The sequence below is a fragment of the Thunnus maccoyii genome, chromosome 19, assembly GCF_910596095.1.
Source record: "Thunnus maccoyii chromosome 19, fThuMac1.1, whole genome shotgun sequence".
NCBI lineage: Eukaryota > Metazoa > Chordata > Actinopteri > Scombriformes > Scombridae > Thunnus > Thunnus maccoyii.
This window is the reverse complement of record NC_056551.1, coordinates 20,356,223-20,366,947: the sequence shown is the minus strand read 5'-3', so window position 1 is coordinate 20,366,947 and position 10,725 is coordinate 20,356,223. Positions and strand designations below refer to the sequence as shown.

Here is a 10,725-nt window from a genome sequence, read left to right as displayed (position 1 = left end):
TGGTTAGAGCAGTTTCTGTGGAGTGACAGGCCCTGAAAGCCGATTGAAAAGGTTCATGGAGATAATTTTCTTTTATATGAGTCGAAAGTTGTTGAGACACAACTCTCTCTAATACTTTAGAAAAGAATGGAAGATTAGAGAGTGGTCAATACTAGTTATTACGAGACCTTGGATTGAGGTGTGGTTTCTTAAGTAGAGGTTTAACCACAGATGTCTTAAAACAGAAGCGTTAATAACAGTTACAATACAGTTCACCCACCAATAACCAACTACAACAAATAGCAATGAGTGAGATGTTATTTTAATGAAATGATTTAATAATTTATCATATAGCCGATTACAGATTTAATTTAATTATATTCTTTCATAAACAATATAGACATAACAGACTTGTCCAAATATTCACAAAACAAAACAAAAAGGTATAAAATTGAAGTTTGACACAGGATAAAAACACCATAAGTAGCCTAACTTATTTCCATGGTGGTCATCAAATCATTCTAATAAAAAAAGACTGCTGTGCCACTGGTACAGATGGTGAAAGTTGTGGTATGCAGACTGAATTATTGTGGGCATGACCCTTCATAAAAATTGTACATTTTTACTTATACACCAAGGAAGCCTATTGACCCATCTCTTCACTTTCCCTTTCCTTTGATTAAAAAAAGAGATACAGAAACTAGATAGACACAGATGAAAGGATTTAGATCCAAAAGAGCCTTATATAATAAGTCTAACTGAATTTACATTTCTTATTTTTTGCTTTGTGGCACCTCATATCTTTTCTCATCATTGAATTTTTCAAACCGTTAATTTACAAAAACCAAAGAAAGTTTTCGAGTTTTTAAAATGAGTGAAACAGCGCCCCCCCGTTTGAAAGGCAAACGCCGCGGTGGTCAAAGGTGGAACTGCATGCTTAGACAGTTGAGGCGAGTCTACTGAGAGGAAGCTAACTTCTGATTAAAACAAACGTTAAATATCGGTTAAACAAACAAATGCGGTCGCTGATCCAAAAAATGACACAAACTAAAAAAACTCTGGAGCGAATTGCCTCACAACAAACGATGCAAAGTCAGCAGTATCATTTCATGAAACACCCGAGATAGTTAGCTTGTTTTATGGATATGGACAATTTCATCTGCACAGAGGGAGGAAGAATGGACTTCCACATCAAATAAAGTGAGTTAAATACACCCACTGTCTGTCTGTCTGTCTGTTATCTTTGCTTGCTCATGTCTTTTGTGGTTTTAAATGTCCCGCCGTGGCTGTTTCTAGTTAACTAAGTTAGCTGTTACTTGCTGTGTAAGTTAGTTAGTTGTTATGGAAATCATATTATGTACTGTGCTTTGTCTGTCTGGACACTGAAGCTGTTATTATGTTATTGCTGTTGTCCACAGGGACAGATGCAGCTGAGGCTTTGAATAATTTGTAATTTCCCCAATTTTGCATTTATTGGTTGTTCAGTAACCTGTTTACTGTCTGTGATGATTTGTGGCCTGTGCAGAAGGTCTGGTTGTTGTTTGTTAGAGTCTCTTCAGTCTTATTTCGTTTGAAAGCTGTGCTGTATAATGAATAATTAGCCTTAATAAGAAGCTAGAATACTGTAGGCCTTGGTGGGTATTTTTATTAGATAACAGTGTATATGTTTGATATATGCATTGATGCTTTTTGATGTGAATATAAACTTTTGATGACCGCTTTATGTAAAGCACACTGATACAGAGTATTGGCACCTATCCACAACTTCACGCTGTATGTGCCAGAATCTCCCTTCAAGCCGCTCCAGATTATTTTGATTCCTGTCAAATGACTGTGAAAGAAAATTGCTGCTGTGAATTTACTCATGACCCCAAACAAGAGAATTCATTGGTGCGTGTACTCTGCTGTCGCATTAAAATTCAAAAAGACAATAATTCCTGATATAGGGTAAGATGCTGTCCTCATGTCTACTCTTCATATCTGCCTTCTATCAGATAGATTAGATGGCAGAAGGACTGCTCCAAAACAAACTTAATTTGCCACCTGTAAGCATGCTGAAATCCTTAAAAGCATTGCATAAATTTACCAAAACATCAAGTAAGATTGAGAAACCCCATCGTTTTCACTGCACACAAATTCTATCTGTGACAGTAGTCTTTAAAAATGCAAAGAAATTTGACTGAGACGCTGTCAAAGCGTATCACAGGAAACCCCATGAAAATCACTGCAGATGTTTCTACCACCAAGTGTTCAAACGTCGTTACAAGTCACATTCATGAGCTCTAAGCCATCCGGTCTCGCTTCTCCACACCGCTGTGTGTCTGCAGGAGCAGCGGAGAGGGCCGGCATCCCAGCCCTACAACTTGCATTTGGAGCTGTGATGTCAGCCCCACAGGAACGCTGAGCCGAGCCTGACAGCTAAGTGAATTGACAAAGATTTCTTCTTTTTTTTTTTTTTTTTATCTTTAGCCTGAAGCACAGGCGTTTTAAGGGTTACATACTGCACAGTAGAAGCCATTTCTCAGACATATGCCAGCATGTTTAAAATATGGCATGCTGATGCTTCAGAAGTGCATGTGGTGGTAAAGGACAGTGTGAGAAACAAGGCAAAGGCAGTGGAAGACAGCCAAACTAGGGCCTATTGAAAACACCCCCCACTTGCTTATTCAACAAACAACCCAAACAGGATGTGACAACAAGGTGGAACAGTGGATGTCGTGTGGCGAAAGAAATAATTGTTGTGAATTATTAGAGCTGCGACGAGTTGATCAGCAGAAAATTGAAAAACTGTTTGGATAAGCAATTAAATGTTTTACTCATTTTTCAAGGAAAAATGGAAAAACATTAGTGAGTGAGATGGGTGAATTAATCTATATGAACATCACCTTGGTCTGTCGGAAGTTGTAACACATATTTTTCCCCTTTTTATTCAGCAATTAACTGATTCATCAAGAAGATAATTAGCAGCTCAATCAACAATGAAAAATAATTGTCGGTTGCAGCCCTACAAATTATAACCTGGCATTCAAGGATATTTAACCAGACTCATTTCTTCTGCTTTAAGGAGATAATGATAAGCTCGTGTCATGCATCCTTTGCAGGTGTAACACCTGCAGAAGGAACCTTGGTAAACAGCCACAGGAGGCTGAAACATACCTAAGAGTGACAGCAGCCAAAAGCTTCCTCTTAGAGGCTGTTAACGGGTTTTATTCAATGATGTTGTTTGCACTGTAAAGCAGCTGTATTTGATATAAGATACAAGGAGCTTTACAGTATTTGATGAAATGCTGGCAAGTGATGGAGATGGAGCGCGTCGGGGGTCTGTCCAAGCGGTTCACTATGCGCCAGTTGACCCTCCTCTCGGCCATGCTTCCTCGAACTGCCGTTTCCATTATGTACGCATTTAATGATGCTGACTAATATGTCATTTAGCCGACTTTTCGAAAAGAGAGAGAGAGTGAAAAAGTGGGCAATAAAGAGAGAAGGACAGTGCAAGAACTTTTTTTGGAAATTACTACTTTTTCTTCTTTGTTTAAATGTAGTCAGTGAGTCAGTCACTCACTTTTAGCCCGTTTGCCCCCTAGTGTTTGTTAGGAGTCATGCCTATATGGACGCTGAACTCGTACATCAGTATCTTCTCTGCTGACCTGCGTAGTTTCTTTGTCTCTGTGACACTGTGGGTCCGTGTTAATTTAGCCTGATCTTTACTGTATTTGTGTCGGTAGGTGTTGGTATGGCTCATTTTTCACAACGTTCTGTTTGTATCCAATAAACTTTTCTCACAAAGTTTCAGAGTTTATATTTATAGATACAGTTTTTGGATCAAGTTGTTCATCTGCAGTCATTAGTATTCATAATAAAGATGCTGTATAACTCGCTTGCCATAGATTCAAACTTGCTCTTCAGTGAAGCGTGTGCTGAGGGTCCGTGCCCCTGCACTTCTTCAACTCTTGCAACGCCTCTGGGTGTCTTTACAGATTCCTTTAGCTCAGCCTCAGGCTAGACGCCTCAGGTAGACAACTCATCAAGATGAGTGACGGGAACTTGACCAACTAACAGGGAGGAGAGTGGGACTACACCCGGCCGACTCAAGGCTATTTTATATTGAAATTAAACGTAATATGGATTCAGTTTTAATATGTAAATAAGATTACTGTTATTGCAAGTCCTTGGAAAGAGGCACCTCTATCAGATATGTTTGTGTGCTCATGTGTAAAGAGTTCTGGCTAAGGGAAATGTGATGTCTGCACACCATACACCAGTCGATGTCAAACCTTCAACGCCAACCGGAGGCATCTGCATACTAGGTGGTGGCCTGGTGATTTCTAACACCATCAGCTAAGCCAATGAATAAATTATTCATACATATTAATGCAGTTTTATTCAGTGATTTTCACAGGTACAACGCTGCTAGCACACTTTGGTGCTAACAGGTGGAGTTTTCAAAGTCAGTTCAGTCTATCCTGTCCCTCCACTTCCTCACACTTACCACACCTCTACATCCAGCTTATTTCATTGTTATTAGTGCCATGCTGGAGGTTTATGTGTTTTTAATGTAATGTTTTCCCCCTTTTTTTAAGCACTTTCACACAGGTAATAAAAGAAATCTAAAGGATTTTCCCCCAGAATGACAACACACATGAATACAGTATTCACATCTAAGCTCTGCCACCTTCAGTAGACTCTATTTCTTAAAGGTTATTTATGTAAATACCACCAATTTCCTCTCTGTCATGAGTATTTCACATAATTTTAAGCTTTTCTAGATTTGCATGATGCAAGTTAATTATCAGAAAGAACAGTTTGCCAGGATACTGATCTTTAAGTGAGTAATAAACATTCACACAGCCTAAACATCAAATGACAATGTCTTTGTAAAATAGTTGTATGTACATGTGTATATTATCCATAACATCAAAAAGTATCATGTATGACAGATCTTTAATCTTTTGGTAATTTTTAAGGTGTAGGAAAAAATCTGTAATGGTAGTAGTTAGTATTAGTGTTAAATGTATTTAGTTTGATGTTTCATGCTCTGCTCATAAGTATTTTTCTCCTTCAGTCTGTTTGTTTTATCTTTACTGACTTTTTTAAATGGCAGCAAAGTTAAAGTTCAGGTAGGTGTCGGTGCATCAGCTGTACAGGAGTGAAGTAGCCTTTTAACAACTGAGCAGTCACAGTACTATTGTGACTAACGAGCCATTGTTGAGCATTTTAAAAAAAGATCCTTGAGCCTCAGCCGCAGGAGATTAGATTGGAAACTTGGAAGCACACACTGTGTAAATATCGACGTCGTCGTTATACATGGCCTTACCTGAGGGTAACAGTAATAAGAAAAGAAGCAATCATTTCTTTGTGCGAAGGTGCCTCAAAAACATTTCCAATCTATCAGTGCTGATGTTTGTTTTTGCTGACTGTTGTGATGTCGACTACAGAACATTGCGGATGGTGTCAAGGGCAGGAGCATCATTACGTCCTGTGTCCAAACCAGTCGAGAGGTGTGAATGAAGTAGGTGGAGACCAGCTGTAGACCAAAGTCAGTGTGGAGTCACTCGTTTGATTAAACGGAAGCATAGCTGGTTATTAAAACGTGCGAGTGACAGACATAAAAAAAAATGACAATTAGACCTTTTAGCTTACATTATAATGACCCCAACTGAGTTTCATGCAGTGTTATTAGATTATTAAATTTTGGAAAAGATGCACTGTTATCAGACTAGTTCTCAATATCAGCTAGGGGTGTAAAAATGATCTACCTGAGGTTTATATTTGCAGCCATATCATAAAATACATCAGGGGAATCTTGCTACTAACCAGCTAGAGTAGCGTTTCAGTGGCTAAAAAGTGATCCAGTGTATCACTGCCTATGTTTACTACTGTTGGTGTGGCAGAGGATATACTTTTCTGGAGAATTTATTATGTAATGAAATGAAGAAATAATTTATTGTTTATTATAGTCACACAAGAAGTAAAAATATCAATTCCCAATCCCAGCTAAATCTAATTGGCTTTGTATCGCAGTGTATTGTATTCCCAGAACTAGTATTGGGAAGGAAAAAGTCAGAGTGGTGCATCCCTAATTTTGTTGTTATTAGCTACATAGAATAATTACACATTCAGTCTGGAGCTGATACGTCTGATCTGAGTAGGATGTAGTGATTAATGCGGGGATGTCGGTGTACCAACAGAGTGGGACTTCAGATCCGTGCTACCCTTCCAAAAAACATGAGGTGTTCAGTCAGGTCTCCTCCGGAGGGATTCTGTCTAGCAAAGGTTTGCTGTACTGCTAACCCTACATGTTTTTAAGAAAGATGATGAAACACGATATCAGCTCCAGTGAAACCCCAGAGAAGCACACGATCCTAGAAGTGAAATCAGGTACTATACGAGAGATAAGTCCGGTAAGGCTGTGCGAAGTACGTCTGGCAGAGACCCACGGGCACGTATGGTGACTGGTGTGCGTATCCCCCAAAGCAAAGGAAGCCTGAAAAAAGGGAATTTTAGGGCAATCAACACTCAAACCTCAAGGACCCATGTGAAATCCGCAGCTGAAAATAAAACAAACAGGAGGCAGTGGTACAGCTGGGAAAACAGAGCAGAGATGACAGGGACAAATCGAACCCTCGGTCACATTCAGGAGGCCGAAGACAAACTTATTCAGCCGCTGTTCTCCCACGTCTCTGATCTGACACACACCAGCGTTGGCAGGTGCTACAGTCTACCCTTCTTCTTCTACCTTTTATGAGACCTGATGATAAGTGTTTTGTTCATGATATAGCTGTGACAGTATGTACTTATTTCTGTATCGCTTTGTCCTGCTCTCCATCTCTTTATGTCGGTAGAAAGCGGCTGAGGGTTTTTGTCTTGCGGTAGAAACATAAATTAAAGCTTCTTTTGCACTTATTATTCAGCTATTCAGAGATGAAATATAAAGGAGAGCTTTCTGTTGATGAGTTTACTTTCATTCATTTTTTATATATCTCACAGCTTCATGTCGGAGCTGGAAAGCTCCGTGTGTTGCTCCATTTTAATTTAATTAGGTAGGTCGATCTGATTATTCATTTATTACTGTGATAAAACGCGAGTGCAAAAAAATTACTCACAGTTTTGTCTGGAGTTGTGGGATCATTTGGCAGTTCCAATCTTATTTGTCAGACTCCGTTCATGAGTTTAATTGACAGCACGGTTGTATCTCGATTAACAATGTATTAATGGAACGTGCCTAATTTGTTAATTGTCGGCACAGATTATTTTATACATGAAGCCACTAAATGAAAAAATGTCAATGGGTTCCATTGCTTAGTTGAATTACAATGGACTTGTTTTCAGCTAGCAGAGGTGGCAGAGGTGTAATATCCGTCTTGCAAGCATTCTTTCATCTTTATTATTTTTCATTGAACTGCAATCTCATTGTAATTTGTTCGGCTGCTGAGAGAACTGACTGAACTACAGCTAAAGAAACCGATTCAAACAGAGAAAACGACAAGCAAATGAAGAATATGTGCAGCCTTTTGAGAGAAATGCTGAAATTAGGTAGAACACAAGCAAATTTAGAAGCTGTGTTCACCAAAACATACATTAACATAAAGAAACTAGAAAATAGAGACGTGCTGCAAGTCATATACAACAACAGAACTAAAATAGAATGATTAACATGCTAGTAATTGGTAAAAGGCTAACACTAGGTGTATAGTCACAGTTTACAATAATAGACTCATGTGGTGTTAAAAACTAACATTGTTAATTAATTTTCAGTGAGGAGTGATAGAAGCATTTATCAGCTTTTAATGTCCCCGTAGTGTTGAATACGACTTACAGCATATCAGTATTTTTTTTTTGTGTGTGTGTTTTCTGTATTTGCAGTGTGTTTCTTTATGCCGTGCACGTGTTTCTCCATTTGCTGTCTTTGTTTACTTGCTATTTCTGAAGTTATGCAATTATTTTTTATTATCAGGTATTCCGCTGATTATTCTATCTACCAATCAATTAATCATCTGGTCTTTTAAAAATGAAAAATGACAGTTTTCCAGAGTCTAACTCAACTGTCTAAAACTCAAAGATATTAAACTTACTATGACAGAAGATTAAGACTAGAAAATATTTACATTTAAGAAGATAGAACACACACCTGATTATTATAACTGATTATCTGATAATCAACTAATTGATGGTTTCAGCTCTATTGCAGTCCATGTCCTTACTATAGATCTTATTCCTCCAACGTGAATCATGTCGTCCTTGGTCACAAGTTGGATGTTACTGTATCTACGTATCAAGCTACAGTCATTATAATACAGTGTAGTATACTGCAATACATTTTCTTCTGGCTATGAGTGCTGCTGCTCTTTGATCCACAATGATATGTGTTCTTTACATAATTTCTCAGTGTTCAACATTCATAAACTATTCTCTCCCAAGTCTCAGCTCTTGACACCATTCAGGCTCAGAGGGGATGAGCCTTACACACAGAATAGCTAATACAGCTACCACCAACTCAGTGAGAGAGTGAGAGAAAGAGAGAGAGAGAGAGAAAGAGAGAGGAGTAATACCAGAATCCCTGTCTTGTCATTTCTCACAGGCTTAGTCTCACTTTTATCTTTGATGTACACTGTATCCTGGTGTAATGCAGCATTCATGTCTCTTTATCCACTGTGTACCTGGGATGACTCAGCAATAGAACATTTCTCAGTCAAATTATTATGTAGGTTTGCTAAAAAAAAAAAAAAAACCCAAACAAACAAACTTGACGGACATTTTTTTCCCCCGCTGGAACAAACCTTGCAAATAGTAATCTTGAGGAGAGTAAAAAAAAAAATGGCCTCAGGGTCACTCTGTCTCCCAGGACCATTGTGAATCATTGTGGTGATCTCTTGTGCTGAATCTGCAAGTGACATTTCCAGATATAAAAAGCTCTTTGCAACTTTTATCAGAATAAAATAATTTGTATTCTCTTGACATTAAAGCAGTTCTTTGTGATTGTCAGACAGACTGTTGGATATCAAACCGGTATAATCCATTTGTAATAATAAGCATTCAACACCATGTCCAAAGTGAATGAAATAGATCAAATGAATGACTTGGAGCGATGGTTCTCTTGTCTCAACTTGTTCAATTTCTTTTTTTTTTTTTTTTTTTTCTCACCCCCACTGAAAAAAAAGGTGTTAACAGCATGTAATCGTGGACGGAATGAAAAAAGTACAAGCAAGAAGGCAAATAACAGTCATATTTACTGCAAGGTTTACACTCAGTGTAATAAAATGCTCATTTGAATAGTTGTAAATGTCATTTTTTATAATTTATTTGTAACTCCAAACAAAAATAATTTCTACAAAAAATATTCAAATAATGTCATATAATATTGATACGTGGTTGATATCTTTTCTCTCTCTTTTAGACTTCTGATAAGGTAAATTCTGTTAAATTCTGCTTCCTGAATACTGTGTGAAGATTAAATCTCGCTAAGTGTGGCAACAATCACTCATTCCTATAACAACCATAATAGTGACTAAATTTTTTTTAATAATTCGTAACCCCCTGGATATTATATAATATGTATAATCTCAGCGACTGTTAGTGGGCACATTAGATACAATGACTCAAGATATAATATTTTTCTTTTTTAAAAAAATGCAGCAGAAATAGAATAAATGTAAAATCAAGTCTCATCTTTTGAGAAGAAATGAAACCTGGTTAATATACTATGTAGGCCTCAGCAGCAGAATCAAACGCGAACCTCGCCTCCCGACCCGTCCGTCTGTCCGTCCGTCGCGTCGACATGTCCCGTCCTCTCACCTCGAGTCTGACCGCACAACACATACGCACACACACACGTTGGCCATCAGAAAGAGCAGTCTTAACAGAGGCGAGATTCTTAATTCAACCAAGAAAAAAACAAAACAAAAAAAAAAAAAAAGAAAAATGTCCTTGTGGTTACAACAGCCATTCCCTTTGAAGTGAAACAGTGGTGATTTAAGTGTTTTGTTTATGCTTTTTGGTTTGATGCACATTGCTCCTGCTCAGGAATAAAGGGAACAGTGGTTGGTATGATTTTTTCCCCCCCTTTTTCGTCTGCATCTCTTTTCTCTGAGGTTACTCCTCCTTTTTCTTTATTTGTCCATCTCACACCTGAGCACACACTCAGTAACGTAACAGTCCTGTGAGGATGTGTGTGTGTGTGTGTATACGTGTGTTTGAAAGGGAACTGGGGGTTAGTTAGTGTCGTGTGAGTGTGTGCTCCTATGCGAATGTGTGTTCGTCCGGGTCCATGATTAGGATGTCCCTAGCCACTCTGGGTGACCTCCTCGCCTCACGTACACACACATAAACACACACTCCTTGGTCTGAGGGTTTGTTTTTTTTCTTTTTTCGTGGCTCAGTGGGGAGTTAAAATGGCCAGCAGGTGGGCTAGCAGAGTGCAGAGCAGCAGGGTGGCCGTGGAGAGGTGCGGCGAAGAGGCGGCGTTGCAGTCCTTGCCCGCCTCGCAGCGGGATTGTTGGCACAGTACCCCCTTAAACTCTGGAGGACAGATGCACTTCTGGTTCTGGTAGCACGTTCCTCCGTTCTGGCACAGGAGCATCTCCTCGTCGCAAACGTTAGCTGTAGAGTAGAGACAGGCAGGCAGATAGAGCAGCAGAGGGAGAGGAGGAGGAGGAGGAAAGAGGGCGAGTGAAGGAGTTCCAGAGGTAAGGAGAATGTGAGAGAGAGAGAGAGAGGGAGAGAGGAGTTGGGAATAAAGAGGGCGCAGCA

At 39.0% G+C, this 10,725-nt stretch overlaps 1 protein-coding gene and 1 long non-coding RNA gene across 3 annotated transcripts in view; one reads left to right on the top strand and one right to left on the bottom strand.

The window, feature by feature from the left end:
* The first annotated feature begins 908 nt into the window (after nucleotides 1-908).
* LOC121885207 overlaps nucleotides 909-10,725 on the top strand; it is a 56,946-nt gene continuing 47,129 nt past the window's right edge. Inside the window, exons 1-2 of one of the 2 annotated variants that reach the window (XR_006092497.1) lie at nucleotides 909-1,179; nucleotides 2,307-2,401. This is a non-coding gene — a long non-coding RNA (uncharacterized LOC121885207). The remainder of the gene's footprint in view (nucleotides 1,180-2,306; nucleotides 2,402-10,725) is intronic. The other variant, XR_006092498.1, reaches the window with a different exon arrangement.
* Nucleotides 5,922-10,725, bottom strand: part of LOC121885205 (netrin-G2) — a 69,337-nt gene continuing 64,533 nt past the window's right edge. Inside the window, exon 15 of the mRNA XM_042394429.1 lies at nucleotides 5,922-10,575. Within this exon, the coding sequence (XP_042250363.1) occupies nucleotides 10,352-10,575 (224 nt within the window). The 3' untranslated portion in view covers nucleotides 5,922-10,351. The remainder of the gene's footprint in view (nucleotides 10,576-10,725) is intronic.